Source organism: Vicugna pacos, chromosome 7 (assembly GCF_048564905.1).
Source record: "Vicugna pacos chromosome 7, VicPac4, whole genome shotgun sequence".
Taxonomy (NCBI): Eukaryota; Metazoa; Chordata; class Mammalia; order Artiodactyla; family Camelidae; genus Vicugna; species Vicugna pacos.
In genome coordinates, this window is record NC_132993.1 from 76,921,956 (window position 1) to 76,943,179 (window position 21,224).

At 48.2% G+C, this 21,224-nt stretch overlaps 1 protein-coding gene across 1 annotated transcript in view; it reads left to right on the top strand.

Annotated features, from left to right (window-relative positions):
• Window positions 1–3,162, top strand: part of CDHR3 (cadherin related family member 3) — a 61,192-nt gene extending 58,030 nt beyond the window's left edge. Inside the window, exons 17-19 of the mRNA XM_006198509.4 lie at window positions 2–33; window positions 1,330–1,378; window positions 2,858–3,162. Coding sequence (XP_006198571.3) covers window positions 2–33; window positions 1,330–1,378; window positions 2,858–3,162 — 386 coding nt within the window. The remainder of the gene's footprint in view (window position 1; window positions 34–1,329; window positions 1,379–2,857) is intronic.
• The last annotated feature ends 18,062 nt before the right edge of the window (window positions 3,163–21,224 follow it).

Consider the following 21,224-nt stretch of genomic DNA (forward strand, 5'->3'; position numbering starts at 1 on the left):
GAGATGAAGGACACAGAGAGAGAGGCTGTGGTGGTAAGGGTGGCTAGCCCCAGGCACCTGGAGGGGGTGGGGGTCGGGTAGGGTGGAGAGGTCCCAAGCCCCCGCCAGGCAGCCCTGCCACCACCTCATGGGGGTGTTTATCATTCAGGGAGATGCTTGTATCTGGCCACTGGAACAGATTGCTGTGTGACGAGCTCCTGATAGAATTTGTTCCCTCCACTGAACCTGTCTGCTGATATATTTGCAGGAGAAGTGGATTTCATAAATATTGAATAGTGGTGTTTATTATCTACACCACTTCTCCAGGAGAGTGAGGTGGGGGAGAGGAGCTTTAAGGCCAGAATGGGTGCTTCAGCCTTCAATGGGATTTATTTTTGCTTGGCTTTTTCACAACCTTGTGGAAAAGTGATGGAGAAGGAGCCCTGTGTGTGGCTGGGGCTGGCTCTCTCCTCTTGGCCATACGACCTTGACCTCAGGGACCCCCTTGGCCTCTTTAAGCTTTGGATTCCTCATCTGTGACTTGAGAGTGGGAATACCTGCCCTGAGATAACAGGTGGGGAAATACTTGGAAAATTGTTCAGTGTCACACAAATGCAAAGTGTTACAGGATAGCTGGCAAGTTACCTCCTCACTTGACCTAGTTTTTCTTTTCTGAATCTGATCCACCCACTGGGAAGTGATGGAACTTGAAGGTGAAGCCCCCCACCCCAAGATCTCCCCTAACCCCTGCATCATTGGAGGGAAGGGGGTGTTGCCAGGGGGCAGAGGTCAGGTCCCGGGGGGTGGCACAGAGATCGGGGAAGAAAAGGTGTGAAGCACCGGGCTTAGGTAAGGCAGGCCAGGCTCAGATGCAGCACCACATTGGCCTAGACCGGGGTAGGAGCATGTGGGGGCTCATCTGTGCTTGCCCTGCAAGGAACGCCTGCCTGGCAGATGCCTTAGACAATGTGGATCTTGGCCTGAGTTGCATGGCCTTCTGTGCGTCTTAGGGAGTATTTACTCAGGATGCTTTCCTACACCTCAAGTCTGATAAAATGTCCTCTTCCTATCCCCCACATCCCCCTAGCATCCTATATTCCCCCATCAGAGCCTTTATCAGTCTCTACTGCAGGGACTTTTTGTCAGTACCTCCTGCTTGATTGCAAGCTTTGTGCAGGCAGGAACCACTCTGCATTGTCCACCACTGTGACCCCAGGACCTAGCACAGCACCTATTGAACAAATGTCAGGAAGGCCCAGGGTCAGGGACCTGACTGTGAGGAAGAGCAGCCTTGCCTGGGGGTGGGGGAGTATAGGGTTGTGCTTGGAGTTGTCTCTTTCCTCTCCTCAGGAAATGATCCAGATGAACACTGTCTTTGATGGAGAAGCCAGAGACCCAGGTAATGAAGCAGTGCCACCCATAAGGGCATTGTTCATATTCCAGGCCAGTGGAGTCCTAGGGACCCTATCCAGTGTCCTGTTCAGTCTTTCCATCCATCTGGTAGTGATGCCTATGCAGTGCTGACCTACACTGCACGACAACGTGGATCAGCTTGGAACAGAGCTGGCTTGCAGATGCATGTGATCACGTGGGCGGCCTCAGAAGGTTTCCACCTAAAGGCTCCCACTCATGGACCACACCACTGTCCAGACTCCCTTCCTAAGTCTCAAACCAATTCAGGGAATTGGTGGATTCAACAACCCACTTTTTTTTTTCCTGCTCACTTGGACTCAACGCCCCCCCCCCCCCCGCCGCCCCATCCTTTCTGAATGCTTCTAACACATCTTATGGGGAGTGAGAGAGATGGAGAAATGGCAAGCTTGGCTTCTTTTCTTCCTAGATCAGGGCCAAGAATTTCTTCTTGGTCGGCAAGATGAACATAAGGTAGAACTGGCCTCCAGAGCTCTCATCACCCCTGTGAAATCAGCTCCAAATTTAGCTCCTTTACCCACATCCCTTTGCTTACAAAGGCTCAATTATAGACGTGAATAAAGGGAAGGAAACCAAAATCGGGAAGCAAGTGTGCTGGCTCCCTGCCACCCTCACATACGAACGGTCCTCCTCGGAAGGAGGATGGCTCCTCTCCAGGAGAGGCTGCTGCTGCTGCTGGAATTCAATTTCCCTCTATTATTAGGTACTTGTTACCATAATGTGCCCACATTTGCATAAGTGCTGGTGGGATCCTCTGCCTGAGAGGCCACTCAGGCTCTATGGAAATGGCAGGAGCAGGAACACGCCAGAAACTAGATCTTCTGGGGCAAAAGCCAGGGAGGACTGAGGCGGTTCTCCTGCGCCTGTGTGTTTGAGAGAAGGAAAAAGGGGAGGAAGGAGCCAACTGGACTAATGTGAACAAACATCAATTAGCGCTGCTGGCTCCGACACAGTCGAAACGGCTCCCTTGCCTCGTCCCCACTAGGGCCAGATGGGTGTATCTGTGTCTGCAAATCTCTGCTAACATAATATAAAAAAATCAAAGTCTTTTCCTCCTCCCTCGGTGAATTCCTGTTTCTATCAGGGATTCAGAGCTTTTTTTTAAACAGACAAATCAAAACATAATGAGTAAACCCTGTTAGAAACTGAACCAAATTTATCCGAAGCTCACATTGAGTTCAAGACTTATGTGGCCTCTAATCTGGCCATTGAGGTGACCAGGAGCCTCTCTTAAACCTTTCTTTCCAGGGATGCGTGCTACCTGTGTGCTCAGGGCTGCAGAAAGGGCAGGCTGGTGAAGACTGATTTTCACATCTTTTTTCGGCTTTCTATCTTTCCAGCTGCTTCCTCTTTCCCTGGGGGTGAGAAGAGAGCGGGGCTGAGTTGGGCGAGCAGAGCCTGGTTTGGATTCCTTTGTTTATATAGTGGTTGTATTTTTTTCCCCTAGTTACCGGGAGAATCTATGAATTCAACTCAAAAACTGGAGCCAGAAAGTGGAAAGATCCCTCAACCCAAATGCCAAAATGGAAAGAGGCCAGCCCCCGGGGAGCTGCTCCAAGAAGACCTGTCGCTGGGGTCGGGACGGGGACACCGAGGAGCATCGACGAAGAAGGAGCTGGGCTGAGCGGCCAAGGGTGGGCTGAAGACGCAGGTCTGGGCTCCAGGAACCAGGATGGTAGGCTGAACACCCCAAAGGACAGAAACCTAGTCCTTACCAGCCAGACATCCCCCAAACCGCACCCAGGAAAGTGAATCGTATCTGGTTGCCGGACCTACCACACAGCACCGGGGGGGCGCTTGACCATCTGGGATGCTGCCTCACCTACTCTCTGCAGGAGGGAGCGTGGGGGGCGGAGGGTTGAAAACGTGGGAGATTTTCCAGGGTTCTAGGTGGAATGTTTGACAAAGTTTAAATTAAACAGAAAGAGGTTGAATCGCAGAGTTGCCTTTTTCTGAGATGGCATAGGAGAAATTTTACTCAGGTCTCTGTGCGCCTGATCAGCTGGACTATTTGTGAACTTGCGGAAGCAGAATGGTGTTTCTTCTTCACATTGACTGCTGGGAAGCTCCATTCTGTTCACCCCTAGCAAGTGCATGGGGGCTCCTGACTCAATTCTGGCACCTGGTTTCACCTTATTTTCCTGCCTTTATTTCAGTGTCACCCAGATTCCTTCACCTATAAATACAATTCAACACCACACACCATTGTCAGTCACCTCAAATCCTTTTCAAAAGAAGCAGAGCAGTGGGGAGAAAAGGATGAATAAATAATGAGTTTTCATCTGGGAAGAAGAAAACACACAAGATACTTTTCTTTCTCATTAAGGTGAAACTGATATGCAGTAAAGAGCACAGAACTAAGGCATTCAGCTCCATCCTGTGCAGACTCTTCCCAGAGGCAACCACTATTCTGGTCGTTTTCGCCTTGGATTATGAATTTCATATAAATGGGATTCCACAAAATGTACTTTTTTGTATCTGGGTCTTTTTGCTCAGCATAATGTCTGGGAGATTCATCCAGTTGGACTGTAGACCAGACGTCCAGGGCTCTTCACTCTGTGTCTTATCCCATTGTGGGAATCTACCACACATCATTTATGTGTTCCATACTGGGGCGGCGGAGTGGCTGCTCCCAGCTTGTCACTGTTGTAAATTATGGCACTGTGAACATCCTTGTACGTGTCTTTTGGTAGCATAAACACTCGTTTCTTCTGAGTATATTCCTAGGAGGGGGATTGCCAGAGCCATTGCTGGAATCTGCTGAGAATTCCGAAGTTGGTGGCTCCAATTTCCACTTCCACCAGCAGTGATGCAGAGTTCCAACTGCTTTACTCCCTTGCCAACACTTGTTGTTGTCATCCTTTTAATTTTAGCCATCTGGTTTAAAGTCCTCTTGAAATAAAGTCATTCTTTCTCTCTAAGCTAAAACAACACCATCCCTGTAATGTACCCACCCTGCTCCTTCCCTTTCCCCTATGACGGGGGAAACCACAGCGAGTGAAAACACAGTGGGAAGCCCTATCCATATGACTAGGACTTTAATCTGTGGGCGTGAGCAATGAACTGAAAATAAACTGCACCACCATGGAACAGGAAACGGGACTTGGCAGGGTTTGCCTGGTGGAGGCTGAGCCATTCTCACCTTAGCTCCATGCCCTGCTCCCCAGCTGGCCCTAGTCCAGTAACCACAAGAAAGGACCAGGCAAGAGTCTACAGAAGCATCACCCCCTTTCCCAGGTGGGGAGCCAGATGAGAACCCACAGGCCCAGGATGGTCTGCAAGGGCAGAACTTGGGAGGGAGCAGCTGCTGGTGTATTGTGTGCCTGTGTGATGTCTCAAGAAAAACAAGCATTTAAAAAAATGCCCTGGCCTGGCCTGGAGCAGGCATGATTTATTAATAAGGGTTGGTTGCCAGGGAACTCCCCTGAATAGGTTTAAATTTTGCAAAAGAAGGCAGAGCTGCTCATTTGTGGAGGTTAAGTGGGTGAAGTGGCTGATTCCCCATTTAAGATGCCATGCGTCTGTGGAGCCACGAGTCAAATGCCTTCCTCAGAAGCTCTCAGCCTCAATGCAAATAAAATGAGGTTCAGAGAAGGCTGAAGGGGGTGCCTAATAACTGTTTATGAGCCCATTAAGGATGATTAAAAGGGGGGCGGTGAGCAGCTGTTCTCCCTTCTCCAGTGATGACAGGGCAGGAGGGGATGTACTTCTCGGCCAGGAGAAGAGATTTCAGTTAGGCACAGGGAGGGACTTCCCGGAGGCTAGGATCTGCTTGAAGAGACACTTCTTTCCCTGGTGACGAGGAGGGAGAGCTGTCTGTCTTCCAAACCCCAAAATGTGAACCCCGAGGAACCCAAGATGTGGGCCAGGAGTGATCCAGGAAGCTTCCACCCAGGGAAACGGCCTTTTCTTCTGCATATTTGACTATTTGATTAGGGGAAATCAAAAGTCGCAAATCCAGGGCTGAGGCCATTTGGTTTCTAACATTTACCAGGTTTGAAAAAAAAATTATCTCAATAAAATGAAGCCAGAGACCATTGTGGACCTTGTAAACGTTTTCTCACAGTTCTCTCCCAAGGCCTTAAGCACGTATGAATTTATTGGAGCTAATGTTGTCTTGCCTGATTCTGAGTCATTGAAAATTGAGGCAAAGATGCGCAGGGATCAGACCACGGAGGGATAAGGAGGGATGTGGAAGCCGTGGTGAATTCTGAGGTTCGAGCTTTCCTCGTACTCAGTAGGAAGCAGGGTCCACATGGCTGTCCACCTGTGTTAAAGGTATGTGTGGCTCGTGAACAGAAACTCACTCCTTAGAGCCCTTTTTCACATCTGTCATTCTGTCGTTTGCCTTTTCAGGTCATGTGTTTTATGATGGCTGAGAAGATTAAAGCAACCAAGTGAGAGAATCTAGAACATGATGGCTGTTGAAACTTGGCGCTTCTCAATTCAAACGTGCTGTGTGTGTTTATACCTCCCACTCATTCAATAAATGTTTGTGGAGTGACTCCCAGGTGCCGGGTGCTGGCTCATCCCTAAACACAGCAGCCCCAGATCCCTGCCCCTGAGGAGCTTACATTCTGTCTGCTGGGGCCAAAGGCAGCCTTCAGACACGCCGTCCCCAAAACTTCTTTTTCCACGTCCATCCTGGCCTATTTGTTTCTTGGTTCCTTGAGTGTTCTATCTGAAAGATAAATTACTCCAAGCTGGGAATCTCCTTTACTGGAAAAACAGATATTTCAGAACCACTTCAATGTTTTTTTTAAACTTAGTGGGGAGCCCTTGTCAGAAAATAGTTGAGACGCCCAACTAGGGACCCCAGGGGTTACCTGGTCAGTATACTGCTTATAATCTCTGAATGGCAGCTCTGAGCCAGCTGTGACTTCTGTGGGTAGAAGGTGGAAGTTTCCTGAGGCCTCTGAGACATTTGATCTGGAGCTCAGGGAAAACATCAAACATAGGATGGGGTAGGGGGTCGGGGAGAGACCCAGATTGCTGAGAACCAACGATGCATCACCTGTATTGGGGGTGAGATGTGGCTCCCACTCTAGAGGAAAAATCCAACTGGGAAGATAACCAGCTCTTTGAAAAGACAACCAACCACCCCCTAGGTCCTGTATGAGAAGCAGATGAGTGTCAGAGTTGGTGAGTGATGGAGAAAGCAGATGTGGGCCACAGCCATCTCTGGAAGGGTGATAGAAGACCTGAACACTGAAGGGGTTGTAAAGCTGGCTATGAGCTCAAAAGGCTCAAGGCTCAGGATCCTGTTTGTCAATCAATTTTCGGCCAATGCTTGTTCGGTGTAACCTGGAGTGCATAACACCAGCCCTACACGGAGCCTCCTGGGTGTGCAGCAAGCACTCAACAAACATCTGTAGAACTGGGTTGAATTAAGCAAGCTGGCAGGTGGTTTTCTACCCAAGTCATGTAGCAGAGTTGCAGCATTTCTAATTAGATCTAGACAGATATCGTGATCAACAACAAACAGTTACTGACTACGTACTAGGTCCCAGGTGCTGTTCTAGGCTCTAGGGATAGAGCAGTAAATAAAACAATGTTCTTAGTGTTCACATCCTAGTGAGGGATGTGAGGCCGAATATACAAACGGACGATGGCAGGACCATATATAAAAAGAGAACTCGCACCTACAACCTGCAGCAACCTGCCTGGGAAACCAACCCCCTTATCTTACAATAAACAGCCCAGGAAGCCAGGCTGCTGTCAGTCAGTCAGAGTTGCAGGAAGCTGCATTGCTGTTTCTAGTAACAATCCAGGAAGCTAAACAATAACTTCTGTAACAATCAGCCCCAAATGGCCAGGACTTGATTAGTAATAGGCAGCTTCCCTAATTCTTATCCCTGCTTCCAATCTAGGACCAACAAGAGAAGGTAAAATACCTAGCATTGTATGCACCCCCTCTGGGAGCCCACCTGCAGCTTCCCTCCTGCCCACCGCCTCCAAGCAGAGCACGCGAGCCTCCTCCCCTTTGTTCCGATACAAAGCTTTCCCACCCCTGTCTGCCTTGGAGTCTCTGCCAAAATGGGAGTGATGGTGGCTGACTTGCTTGCTATAGTAAGGTATGAATAAATACACTTTGCTTCTTTCATATGGTTGGCCTTTGTATATTTCCACAGGAGTGATAGATAAATGAATTATATATGTGTGTGTATATATATCATATGTACACACATCTCATATATGCATATACCATATGTATATATATCTCCTATGTATGTATTGATGTGTTAAGGGTGGTAAATGCTGTTGAGAACAATGAACAGGGTCAGGGATATGCAGGGTGGGGGTGGCCACTTTAAATAGGGTGATCAAGGAAGACCCCATGATAAGGTGAAGTCAAGCAGTGGAAGTGGGGAAACAGCCCCCAGGCAGAGAGTGCGAAGGCAAGGCCAGGTTGAGGATCAGCAGGAGGAACAGAGTGATGAGTGTGAGGACAGGAGGAGACGTCTTCGCCCAGGTGTGTGTGGGGACGTGGGTGTGTATCGGGTGGCAGGGGTGGTTGGGGATGTGTAGTCTGTGGACGTGTACGGTGAGGGGGTGGAGGATGGAACGCTCATCTTGTAGGCCTTTGTAAACCATGGTAAGGACTTTGGCTCTTACTCTGCCTGTGAAGGGGAGACGTCGCTAGGTTTGGGCAGTGACCTATTTTCTGTTTTAAGAGCATCTCTCTGAGTGCTGATTTGAGAATAGACTTCAGGGCGGCCGGGAGCAGGGGTGGAAGTAAAGAGACCAACAAGGTGGCTATTGGACTAATCCAGATATGAGGTGGTGCTGGCGTGGTCCAGGGTGGCGGAGATGGAGGAGGGTGGGCAAATGGAAACCTTGCAGGACCTTTTAGAAGGAGAGACCCAGCTACAAAAGAAGCCCTGAGTTTTCCCAGGCCCTACTCCCACATTAGATAAAGGTGCCCCAGAAGGATTTAGCCACCCCTCAGTGGAAGCTACCAGACACAGCTATTTCAGGTAACACAAACAGCACTTTGAAGGACACTCCCCCTGCCTAGTCTGTGAAATCCATTGCTCTTGCTATTAGGGATGGTGGGGTGTGTGGGTGTGTGTGTGTGTGTGTGTGTGTGTTGGGGAGGAAGCCCTCTGTGTTTCTGCTGCATTGAACTGAATCCCGTCAAGATTCCAAACAGGCTTTGGGGAAGCAAAGCAAACAGGCCTGGACGGTGTTTTCTGGGTGCAGATTCCATGCCCTGCTGTGGAAAAGGTTGCAGGTACCTCATTCATCCTGAGCTTGCATTCCTTCAGCTCTCTGTCTGAAAAAGTTCACTTCCATTTAAATGCCTTTCAATGAGAGACCTGAGTTGCACGAAAAAATTGTGGTCTGTGGCTCCCAGAGAGTTTAAGTTCTTAGGAAACCCATTTGTTAAGAGGTGAAAAGGGAGGCGAGTGCGTCCTGGAAAACTGAAGCCCGATGATCCAATTTTTGGAGACAGCTGCTACGTAAAACGATATAGTCTACCATTTCCATGAGTACCAACCACAGTCATCAGTCCTGATGTTTGGTTTGGAGAATGTGATCCTTGCTTTGTAAGACCAGGGCAAAGCATGCTTATGAGCTTTGCACCTAGCCTTATGATGCTAAGTGCATCTAGGCGAGGCTGGCCCAGTGCTCGGACAAGAGCACCCATGCTCAGGGTCCCAGCATGCTCAGAAGCCCTGTGATTCCTGAGGTATTCAGAAACAGTCTGCAGCGGCTGCAGCCCGGTCAGGACCAGGCACAGCTGAGGGAGGGAAACTGGTTAATCTGATTTATAGGTGAGGCTCACAAGAGCTCCACTCCCTGCACGGCCCATCTCATTTGTGCATCCGCAGTCAGAACACCCTCCAGCTGGTGTGCTAAGCGGCCCTTTTTTTTTTCTGGTAACAATTTTATTTGTATTGTGATTTAATTCACATACCATTTTCTTATTAAAGTATCGTTGATTTACAATGTGTTAGTTTCTGGTGTATAGAAAAATGATTCAGTTATGTGTATATATATATTCTTTTTCATGATAGGTTATTACAAGCTATTAAATATAGTTCCCTGTGCTATGCATCATGACCTTGTTGTTTATCTAGTTTATTTGTAGTAGTTAGTACCTGGATCCCAAACTCCTAATTTATCCCTCCTCCCGCCCTTTTCCCTTTGGTAACCATAAATTTATTTTCTATGTCTGAGTCTCTTTCTGTTTTGTAAACAAGTTCATTTGTATCATTTTTTAGATTCCACATATAAATGGTATATGATATTTGCCTTTCTCTGTCTGACTTATTTCCCTTAGTATGATAATCTCTAGGTCCATCCATGTGGCTGCAAATGGCATTATTTCATTCTGTTTTATGGCTGAGTAGTATTCTATTGTATAAATATACCACTTCTTCTTTAGCCATTCATCTGTCAATGGACATTTAGGTTGCTTCCATATCTTGTCTATTGTAAGTAGTGCTGTTGTGAACATTGAGGTGCGTGTATCTTTTCAAATTAGAGTTTTCTCTGGATACATGCCCAGGAATGGGATTGCTAGATCATATGGTAGCTCTATTTTTATTTTTTAAAGGAATCTCCATGCTGTTTTCCATAGTGGCTGCACCAAATTACATTCCCACCAACAGAGTAGGAGGGCCCCCTTTTCTGCACACCCTCTCCAACATTTATCGTTTGTGGACTTTTTAATGATGGCCATTCTGACAGATCACATACCATTTAAGTTCAGTGTTTTAAAGTATATTCACAGATCTGTGCAACTATCACCACTACGTAACTCTAAAACACTTTTATCACCACCACAATAAACCCCATACCCATTAATAGTCATTCACCATTCCCAAGCCCTAGCACCCACTAGTCAACTATCTCTACAGATATTTCATATAAATAGAATTAAATAATATTGTCCTTTTGTGTCTGGCTTATTTCACTTAGCAAGTTTTCAAGAATCATCTACATTGTAGCAGATATCAGTACTTTATTTCTTTCTATAGCTGAATAATGTTCTACTGCATGAGAATACCACACTTCATCTACTCATCAGTTGATGGATATTTGGGTTATTTCCACCTTTTGGCTATTACGAATAATGCTGCAATGAACATCAGTGTAAAAGTTCTTGTGTGGATACATGTTGTAATTTCTCTGGGTACATACCTAGGAGTGGAAATGCTGGGTCATATGTTAATTCTATATTTACTTTTCTGAGAGACAGACACTTGTTTCTCACAACGCAGAGTACTAACCACTATACGATCACGGCTAGACACTTGTTTCTCAAAGTGTCTGCACCATTTTACATTCTCACCAGCAATCCACAAGGCTTTCACAAACTTTTAAAACAGACAAGAGGTGCCCTCAGCCCTGGTTGTGGGGGTGGTAGGCATTCAGCCCTTCCCAGACTCTTTCAAACTCTGGCATGAGGAGACTGTGCAGCCTGGAGTGCTGGTCGAACTCACTGACCTTCCTCTGCACCTGAGTGGTCTGCAAGTAGGTCTCCACAAGCCTCAGGATTGCAATTGTGTGTCTAGTATGTGCGGGGCTCACTAGCTACACAATCTCCAAATCCTCACACCATTCTTTTGAGGATGGTCTGGTTAGCTGTATTTTTAGAGATAAGAAAGCTGAGGGGTGGAGAGATAAGGAAACTTGCCCAGAGGTCACAAAGAGCCAGGACACCAACCAACTCCTCCAAGCCTATGCCAAAGGGCTCAGTTATCACCTTCAATTTGTGTTCTGGTAGGGAAAACTCAGACCACTGAACCCTCAGACGGATCATCTGACAGAGTGTATCTTCCCTGGAAGTCCAAGGCTTCTCACAGCTGCAGAAATCAAACCCTCACATATGCAGCATCAATCCTGGCTTCTGGACCAGCAGACATGCTCTGAGAGCATCCTCTCCTGCTGGCTTGGGCTGGGATCTGAAAGAGCTGCTGGCCTCCCGCAGCCCTGCAAGCCCAGCTCCTGTGGCTTCGGGCTGTGTGAAAGGCACAGTCTACTCTTTTCTCGGTTCTGCACATATTCCCCACCTGTCTGCTGCTCAAGAGAAGCCGTCTCATCTTGGCTATAAGTATTCAAGTGCCTTCCAAAGACGTAAAATCAAGATCTAGGTCACTCAGAAACAGGCCCCCGCTCCCCAAGGGGAAAGGGCTGCAGTTCCTCATGTTGGCCAGGAGCGGCTCCCTTTGCCACTTGGCTTCCTCTGAGGGGTCCAGGAACGCTCGGGTAAACGACTGGCCCTCCTTCTTTCTACCTTTCCCCAAGCTTTCCAGAGTATGTGGCCTCAGGCCCTGCAGAGGGCAGCCTCAGGACACCCACGGTCAGGATTCTGCCTTGTGGCCACCCACAAAAACCCACAGCAGCCATGTGGTCGCTAGAAACCAGGAGTACTCTACATAACCTTCTTTAGGAGGGAGTGAGAGGCCTGCCCCACCCAAAAGCGGCCTTTTCCCGAAAGCCCCCAGGAAAGGATCAGGGCATTTTGCCAAACAAGCTGTGGCTACCGAGGAAGACAGCTCCCAGCTTGGCTCAGAACAACTTTATCACTGTTGACTTAAGCACAGAGGGTGAGAATCAGCTGTGGTGCTTGACGTTTCTGGATATGGTTCCTTTAACACATCATCTTGCCACAGATTCTGGAAAATGATGGTCCCAAATTCTGTGCCTTTGTTTGGTTGAGTGCGTGCTGATGTATCTATGTAAGTGTCATGCAGTAAGATTTAAAATCACTCTGCATTTATAGAATGCTTGCAACGTGCAAGATCCCGTGGGGCCCTTTGTATTCATAATTTTATTTAATCTCCGGAGATACTGTCTAATTTAGCTATGCAGAATTGAGGATCAGAAAGGGTGAATAACCTCCCAAACTTCTGACAGCTAGTAAGTGACAGAGGGAGGCAGAGTCTGAAAGCTGGTGTGGCTTCTAAGCCCCTTCATACCAGGACTAGGGTCTGGAATTTCTGGTAAGACGGCTTAGCCTCTGGTTGCTCCCAACCTAGCACTGCCTTAATCTGGGGGTTGCTTTGGAAGAAGGGTCAAGGCTGGGAGTAGAATCAAAAGGGGAAGGTGAGGATGAAATGTACAAGCTCGTTTATGCTGGAGCTGGTTTGAGTGCCTTGAAATTCACCAGGGCTTCTAGGAGTCTTCCAGGATGGGGGCCTTTTGCACAGAGCATCTGGGAGCTCATTAGTGTCACTGGGCACCAGGAGAGAAAGATAAAAAAGAGAGTGAAGAGGCAAAAAGGGAAGGGGGGGGGCAACAGGCGGAAGCAAGCGATGAGGAGCAGAGAGGGGTGGCACTGTGGCTGGTGGCCTGAGGACCCTTGCCAGGGAGCCCCTTGCCTCGGAAGCTGGTAGAGCAAGCATAGCCTTCATTCTTTCAAGAAGGGCCAACAAAGGGCAGCTGAATCAGAGGATTTCTCAAGAAATAAAAATTCCTAGCACACCCCTGGGGCCTCGGGGAGAAAAACTGATAACGTGTTGATTGAAAACAGACCCAGCTGATGTGGGCCCGCAGCGTGAGGCCGCACTCTCGCAGGTTCACAGCGACACCTAGTGGTTTCCGTGGGCAACTGACGCCTCCGTGGAAATGAGGCCTGTGGTCTGGTGGAGAGTATTTGGGGTCTAGAGCAGACATTTCCTGTTTTCCCTCTCTGTCAAAGCCCGTATTTCGCTTTGTGGACTATGTAAAATTTCTACAGGAATTCTACCCCCAGGGGTAGGGGGCCACTGGTCAAAGACTGGACTTCCTAGTATAGCCAGTTACATATTTCCAGCTGACTGCGTCAGCTAGGTTTTCTGAAGAAGTGGTCATTATTTCCTCTGATTTTATTCTTTTCATTTATTAAATCTAATGGAATGTATTTAATGGTGATACCTTTAGAAGATTTTTACACAAATGAATTCAATCAGTCTTTGTCAGATTACGTGTTTGGAAAATATGACTCTGCTTCTCTATGAGGTCAAAGACCTTGGCTTCCATTGTCATGCTGATCAGTAAGTCTACTGAAAAATGAAAACTATACATATCTTTCCGGATAATGGTGCTTGAAAATTTTCCTTCCTTTCCTTGCCTCCCCTCCCACCATTTAAGCTTTGGTTAATCCACTCGTCTGAAGGCTCCCTGTATGTCCTGTGTTAGTACAATGCCTGGGACATGGTTGATACTCAAAAACTATTTCTTAATTGAATGACTTAAACTCCTGATTGGGCAGTGGCAGGGACAGGGAGGTGGGTGGGGTGGCACACAGGAGGGAGGTCAGATACCAATCTCCTGGCAAGTGCTCCTGTAGGATTCCAGACTCTGAGGGGAATTTATCAGACCAGGAAGACCCTTGCCTGGCAACTTAGCTTCTTGTCAATGGCTGGGGATGGTCTGTGGTTAAGTAGTAGCCCAGCATGGCACTTGTAACGCTCTGTAAAAAGGCCTACCAAGTGTCTGTGGGTTGGCACTCCTGGAGGGTTCCACATGGCCATGCTTTATAGACACCCTCAAGAGACTCCCTGAAGCCTGTCCTTTGGAAGAAGAAACCATCAGCTTCTGTGATCCATTCTACCTGAATTACACTGGCCAAATTACCTGTGTTAACTGGGTCCATTGGTTGCAAAGATTAGCGACTCACAGATTTATTGGGAAGGTACATGTGGAAATAAGGAGCCTTGCCCCAATTTCTTGATCTCTCCAGAACGCAGAAGCTACAGAAGACCTGACTATTTGGAGTGAGGTGGAGTGGGTGTGGGTCATATTGGTGCCAACCAGTATCATTTGAATAGCCTGCCTAAATTAGGAAAATTGGTCAGGTTAGTGTCATTACCTCACCAGGGTGTAGATCAGGACTGTTTTCCAGACCAACTCTGCAGCTCAGACACAGGCAGGTGACCTAGGCTCTGCCAATTGGATGCAACAACATGAAACTTGAGTAAAGCGTGAAAAGCAAGGAAGCGCTGCTACATGGGATTGCATCTTGAGAATGGGGGCAGAGCACGGCGGGGAATGTGGAGCTCCCCCAGAGGCAGCAGGGGCAGAGATGCTCCCAGTAACACAAGCCAAAGGCAGTGGAATCAAGCCTGTGACCAGACCAGTGGGGATATGGGTATTGTTTATGGCCCCAGAGCCTCAAGCTGCCTCCCTAACTCTGCCAGAGATTCTGTGAGCCACTCATATCTTTTCATACAAATCTTCTTCTTTACCCATCCCTGAACCAATCACTGAGGCTGGGGAGAAGTAGCAATCTGATTGGCCTGACCTGGGTGGGACATGTACTCAGCTCTAGGGCACAATGTCAGTACCATGAGAACACAAGGCTAACAAAAAACTAGAGTGAGTTTTGTTGTTTGTAAATATGAACCTTGATTGATAAACTCATCATGAAAGTATATGTAGGTTTCATGGATATTAGGATCAGAAATTCATTCAGCATTCAAGGCAGCTATAGGAGGTTCATGTCAGGAGTTCAAGGATCATTACTATAGAGAGGTTGGACTCAATTGTTTTGTTTGGGGCTGAGGTGGTATCTGTTGTAGCTGCCTGTTCAAAATCCCTCCAGTAATGACCATTTTCTACAGTTAAGCCTTGTGTTCTGGTGGTACTGACATCGTGTCCTAGATCCAAAGCTGAGCACACGACCCAGGCCAGGCGATCAGATTGCTGCTTCTCCCCAGCCCCAGTGATTAGTTCAGGGATGGATACATATCCCAAGGTGGACCAACGAGAGCTATCCCTGGGACTTGAGCTGTAGCTCTAGGGAATTACTCTTTTTTCTGCTGAGGCTGCTAAGCTGGGAGGAGGTAAGAAAGAAACATGAAGCCATTGTTGGCCACCATGTCAAGTGTGGGAATTGCTGCCAAACAAAGAATAAAACCGCCTGGAGGAAAGCAAGAGTGAAAGACAGAGAGGTACTCCTTCCTGATGATACTGCACATTTGGATCCAGCCAGGACTGAAGTCAGTTCCAACCTTAGACTTTTGAATTATGTGAGCCATCCAATTCTTTCGTATGTTAATTTGAGGCCAGTCTCTGTCACTTAAAACCAAAAGGGTCCTAACTAATAATACCATGGTGCATGTTCAGATACTAGAATTTTTGGCAAGGCTTCAAAGGGATTAAATTACATGCCCACTTATCATTCCATTCATGTGATTATTCTTCAAGCCTGTGTTTTCATTTGAGGATAACTGTTACAGCTCCAACTGTAATCTCCTCTGTACTCACAAGACCTAGTTTTCACATATCCTGGGAAATATATGGTTCCTTTACCTAGGTTTGTCATTACCGTATACCTTTTCTGTCCAATGTGCCCGTCTGGGATTCTCCCCTTCTACAGGAAGCATTCCTCTCAACATTCTGTCTGAGGAACACTGTTGTAACAACATATATCCTCACTTACAACAAAAGGTACGTCCTCCACCTTGAGCACAATATGGTACCCACCTGTGAGGGTAGCTGCCAGCCTATGTGCAGAGGCTTTGGGTTCGGAACCACTGGTCCTGGAGCTCTGGCGTCAGTGTGATTCAGTGACTACAGTCTTCACGCCCCTCTTCTACCTGTATCTTCATGATTCTTGTCCTGCTACCAGCTGGCTCACTTTCTCTTTATTTCCGAAATCAATTCCCAAAGGAAGATCTAATTTGATTGATCCCATTTGGGCAGGGGATTGAGCCAGACCCCACCAGACAATACCAGCCGGTTAGTTCATGTATGGAGGTCCTGGGCAAGGCATCCGCCTCTGTCTGATCACACATGGCCAAAGGAGGGTGTGCAGGTCACATGCTCAAAATACAGTCAAGTCTGGGTGAGCAAGAGCTTGGAGCCCATTTCTCTCTGTGGGGGCTATGACTGGAGCAGTTTTCTTAGCCAGGAATGGTGTGTTTGATAGCTTCCATGATCAGTGTGTCTGGTACCTTCTCCTGTCCTATAAATAATAGAATAAAATCTTGATGCTGATAGGGATATGGATACTGATAATAATTGTGAAAAACTGGCTTCCACGTTCAACACCTCTATTCTTCCTGTATCACACTTACTGGCTGTCTCTGTGAAAGTTAGTTTTTCTTTTCTTTTTTTTTTAATTAAAATTAAAAAAAACCCACCTCCCAGGGGTAGAAATTAGGTTTGTTTATTTATTTTTAATGGAGATACAGGGGATTGAACCCAGGACCTCGTGCATGCTAAGCACATGCTCTACCACTGAGCTACACCCTCCCCACCAGTTTTTATTTTTTTATAAGCCAAAAGGCTGACTTGAGTTTATGCTAAGGGACTCTGAGGAGACAGCCTGTATTTAAACACCCCTTTTCTCTGACACAGAGCATCCAGTTGCCACCCTCACTGTGCATTTACAAACATAAGCGTTCTCAACTTCCCCTCAGCCTGATAAGAATTTTTAAGTGCTTTCAAAATAACAAGAAGTTCATACCTGGGAGGCCTGTCTCAGACCAGCCACATACATGGAGCATTGGAATCTCTACCATTAACTCAGTGTGTGATTTTTCAATAAATTAAAAGGCACTAGATTGTCTTCCTTCTTAGCCAAATAACCATAATCACTAGGGTTGGAGAGGGAAGGAATCTGATGAGGAAGGTAGGCTGTACCAGAAGCCCCCATTTCTATTGGAGTTTCCCCTGGCCTGGTGTTGACCCTTGTTGGGCCAGGGTATTAAATTCTTTTTTTTTTTTTTGATGGAAGTACTGGAGATTAAACCCAGGACCGCATGCATACTAAGCATGTGCTCTATGACTGAGCTATACCCACACTTCCCTGGGCCAGGGTATTAAACTGGGGACATGTCCTTTCCATCTGGACTGACTCCTTTGAGGCCCAGATGCCGTCACTAAAGTCTGATTCCCTTTTGTATTTGAAGGTGCCTAGAATCCTAAAGATATAACTTCTCAAACCTCAGCAGCCCATTTCTACAAAGCTGTTGGGGTCTTTGTTCAGTTATTTAACTTACCAACTGGTGACTCTTTTGACTTCTGCTGCCAAACAGGGTCTCAAGACAAAAATGGTCTCTAGCCCACGTGAAAAAACTAAGGTGACCTGTTCCGACTCTGGAGCAGACACGGCTTAGTGTTAAGGGCCTGGACCCTGATAGCAGATGCACTTGGGGTGAAATATTGCCTCTTTGTGACCTTGAGTAAGTGACTGACTGTCTTTGTGCTTCATTTCTTACCATGTAAAATGGGGGTGGTGACGACATAAGTGAAGTGTGTATGTCACATGAGATCGTGTACATGGTAGCAGTAAACATTCACTGTTTTTCCCAGCCAGGCAGGATTTCCCGGGGAGCCATTGGAACTTTTCCCCAGAGACCTGCCAGGGCTGCCCACACTTTGGAGCCCTTTCAGGTGTAAGTGACAGAGACATCATAGCGGGGACTATGGGTACGCCTCCCAGCTGTTCCTCCTGCCTCCCGGGGGGCAATCACTGGTTCCCGAGAAGATGGCCAAGGCAACAGCTGACTTGGAACCTGCAAGTCTGGACTGGGGCCTCACCCCACCACTCTGCAGTTGGGGTTTTCTTTCAGGGCATACTGCTGCTAGATGTCGCAGGGCCCAGAACATCGGTGCAGGGGATGGGCAGAAGGGAGGAGCCCACACCTTTGCCAGCTACCTGGTCTATGAACGTCACATGGATCTGAGAAAGTGGCTTAACCGGATGGGCCCCCAAGCCCAGCCTCCGAGAAACCTAATCTAGGCTCAGCCAGGCTTTTGTTAAATCGCTGATCTAAGAGGCTGGCAAATCCATTAAGAACTGTATCTGGGAGGCGATGGACGGCCCAGGCAGCTCCAGGGCCCACAGACTCATTGTCACTAGAAGGGCTGGTGTGCACAGAGCTTTTCAGTTTGCAGGGGCTTTCACGCTGCATCTCGTGTCAATCTCCGAACAATCCAGTGGGTTGGGCAGAGTTTGGAAGAGAGAAAACTCCCCATGGAGTTTTATATCTGCAAATAGCTTTGAGGTCAGCTGCTTCAACCCCTATGCTATGCACATAACGAGAGGAAAGTCCAGAGAGGACTGGGTGATTGAGCTAGTGAGGAGCAGGGCCAGATGTGGTGACGAGGCATCGGTCCTCCTCCCATACCACACTGCACCTGAGGCCTGGGAGCCCTCGCTTGGTTGGGAAGACAGTCGCCCTGAAAGCCCAGGCCTAGATCTAGTCTGCTTTGTACCTGACCCTGTGTCTCCATCACCAGTGCAGTCAGTTTTAGCAATAGTCCTTGGGGTGGGGTTGGGGGCAGAGGGGACAGAGCCAGCCTGGGTGTCTGCCCTAAGGAACCTCTGTGAGTCTGCAAGTCCAGACTGGGACTCTCAGGCCTCAGGCAAGAGTTCTTCAATATGAGGATGAGTCAACCCCAGCTCAGGGAGCATTCCTTGGCCTGCCCTGCTTTCCCCAGAATCCCCTCAAGTGCTGGAATTTAGTATGCAACTTGAAAGGTTGATTCCCAGCTTTAATCCGTCAAAGTTGCTGAGCACAGACTGTTTTCCCAGCACTGGACTTGGTGGTGCCACCCGAGGTCAGAGGCTACCCCTTCCTCACTGAAGGACCCTAGAGTTTTCAGCACAAGTGAAGAAGGAGGGGGAAGGGAGGGAGGAGGAAACTTTATGGAGGGGGCTGGGTGGCCTTTACACTTTCAATTCCCCCAGAGCCGGGTGAGGCTAGCCGCCCCTGTGGTCTGTCTGGGTGGAGAGGGTGAGGTTGCCCACATGGGCACATTTCCTCAGAAACACATCTGCTCAACTGCACGACAAGCAGCAACTTTGCTAACTTATTTAGCATCCATTAAGTTCATATTCAAATGAAAATGCTGGGAAGGCAAGGAGAGGCATGGGGTTACAACAGTGCAGAGGCTTGGAGAGGCATTTCAAATGTATGAAGATCTGCACACCAGATGTTGGTTTCGCCTCAAGAAAATAAAATGATGAAACAACGCAGTACAAAACACTGAAACCAAACCTCTGCTTCTGAGAGCAGAAAGGAAAAGTCTGCCCTGTCTCCGGCCCTGCCTTCTCCGGTCCACTGCAAATTCACATGCCAAGGCTGTCACTGGGGCCAGTCACAGGGTCCAGCTCTCAATGCGAATTACACGGTTATGACTAAGGCTATTAATGTACATGCAAAAGACTCTCCTTGCACATGGAGGGTCTCAGACATCAGCTGGGGTTCAGTGGGCTGTGCTGATGAACATGCAGCCCCCCTCAGCCCCCTGCAGTTGCAGGCCAAAGGGCAGAGCATCTGAATGAGCCCCTGAAAGCTCTCTCTGCATTGCTGAGATGGTCAGCTAGCTGAGACCAGGCCCCTTGTCCTAGCAGGAAGGGCTGCATCCAAGCTATTCCTGCAGGCTGAGGCTCCCCCTCCACCCCTCATTGGTGCCCAGGGAGCAACGCAACAGCCCGGGTAATGCCTGATGCCCAATAGCCCATGCCCAATAGAGACTCAGGGAAGGGTCCTCCACTTGGATGAAAACCTACCCTGGGGGCCCACTCACCCTGATCCCAGGAATGATGGGGGACACGTGGCTGCCAGTCTCTTGGGGCTCTCCTGTGGCCTTATGAATCCCCTCCTCGCCACAACTGTCTTCCTTAACCTGTGCTGTGTGATATTATGGAATTGCCTCAAACCAGGTTTTTGAGGGGAGAACCCAGAAGGGACCCATGTGGCAGGACACCTGGACGAGGTATCCAGTCACTCCCCAGAGCTGCCTCTGGCCATCACCCTTAAAACCACAAAGGCCCAGTGACAATGAGCAGCACTTTTAACGTCGCCACCAAGCTTGGAGGCACAAACCCAGGGGAAGGGCAGGGGTCTGGATGGAGCTCTGGGGAGAACTCTAAGTGCAACAAGGAAACGGGCTGTGGCTGCTTCTGCTGATGCCCTGGGGGCAGTCCTCCTCTTCTGTCCCTTCTAAGAGCCCCCTCTGCATGTGACCTCGACACCCAGCCCATCACTGCCTGCTTTATGACTCTCAAAGTCTCCCGTTAATGGACAAGACTGCTCGGTTACTGGGATCTTTCTGAAGCCTTTGCAACACTGGCATTTCTTACTTAGGTGGATGGCCCTGTCCTCAGGCCCAGGTAAGCTTGTGTTCCTGGGGAAATAAGCACCTTTGCTCCCTGACAAAGGGGAGGAGGAGTGCTCTGCCCAAAAACCTACCAGGCCCTGATGAGCAGTATGTGTCAGCTGGGGTGGGTGCGGTGGCTGGGAGAACAGCCACTGAGGTCACTTTCACTGAATTTCTTTCGGTTCCGCAATTGCACTGTGCTCCCTCCCATCCCAGAGCCCTACAGAGCCCTCGTACCCACAACCTGGCTGTTCTGACCTCAATCACTCGTTCACTCATCATACGTCTGCCGAGCTTCTCTTACACACCAGCTAGTGTCTCCAAGGTGCTGGATGAACAAGCAGAGGGCATGGTGGGGTGTGGAACTGACAAGGAGGTATGGCTCGTGCCTTCATTATCTCTGGTACCCTGTGTGTCAGAGCATCACACTGAGAACACCTGACCGGCAGTCCTCAGGGCTAACCAGCAAAGAAACCCACAGGGGCACAGAGGGGGAGAGAGAAGTGTCAGACTTGGAGGCCAAGTCAGGAGGGCTAGAAATTCGACCCCTCTTTTCCCCAATAGTCATCAAGGCAGGCTCTCAACTCTTTGACCATGATCCACTTTAAGAAATATCTCTAACATTACAATCCAGTACACACATATGTATATAAGTATATGCATATGAATATACATACAGCTGCAAAATGTTATAAGATGTTAACAAACTTTACTATGTATAATGAACTCTGATATATTTTTTATCCTATTCTATCCCATCCAAA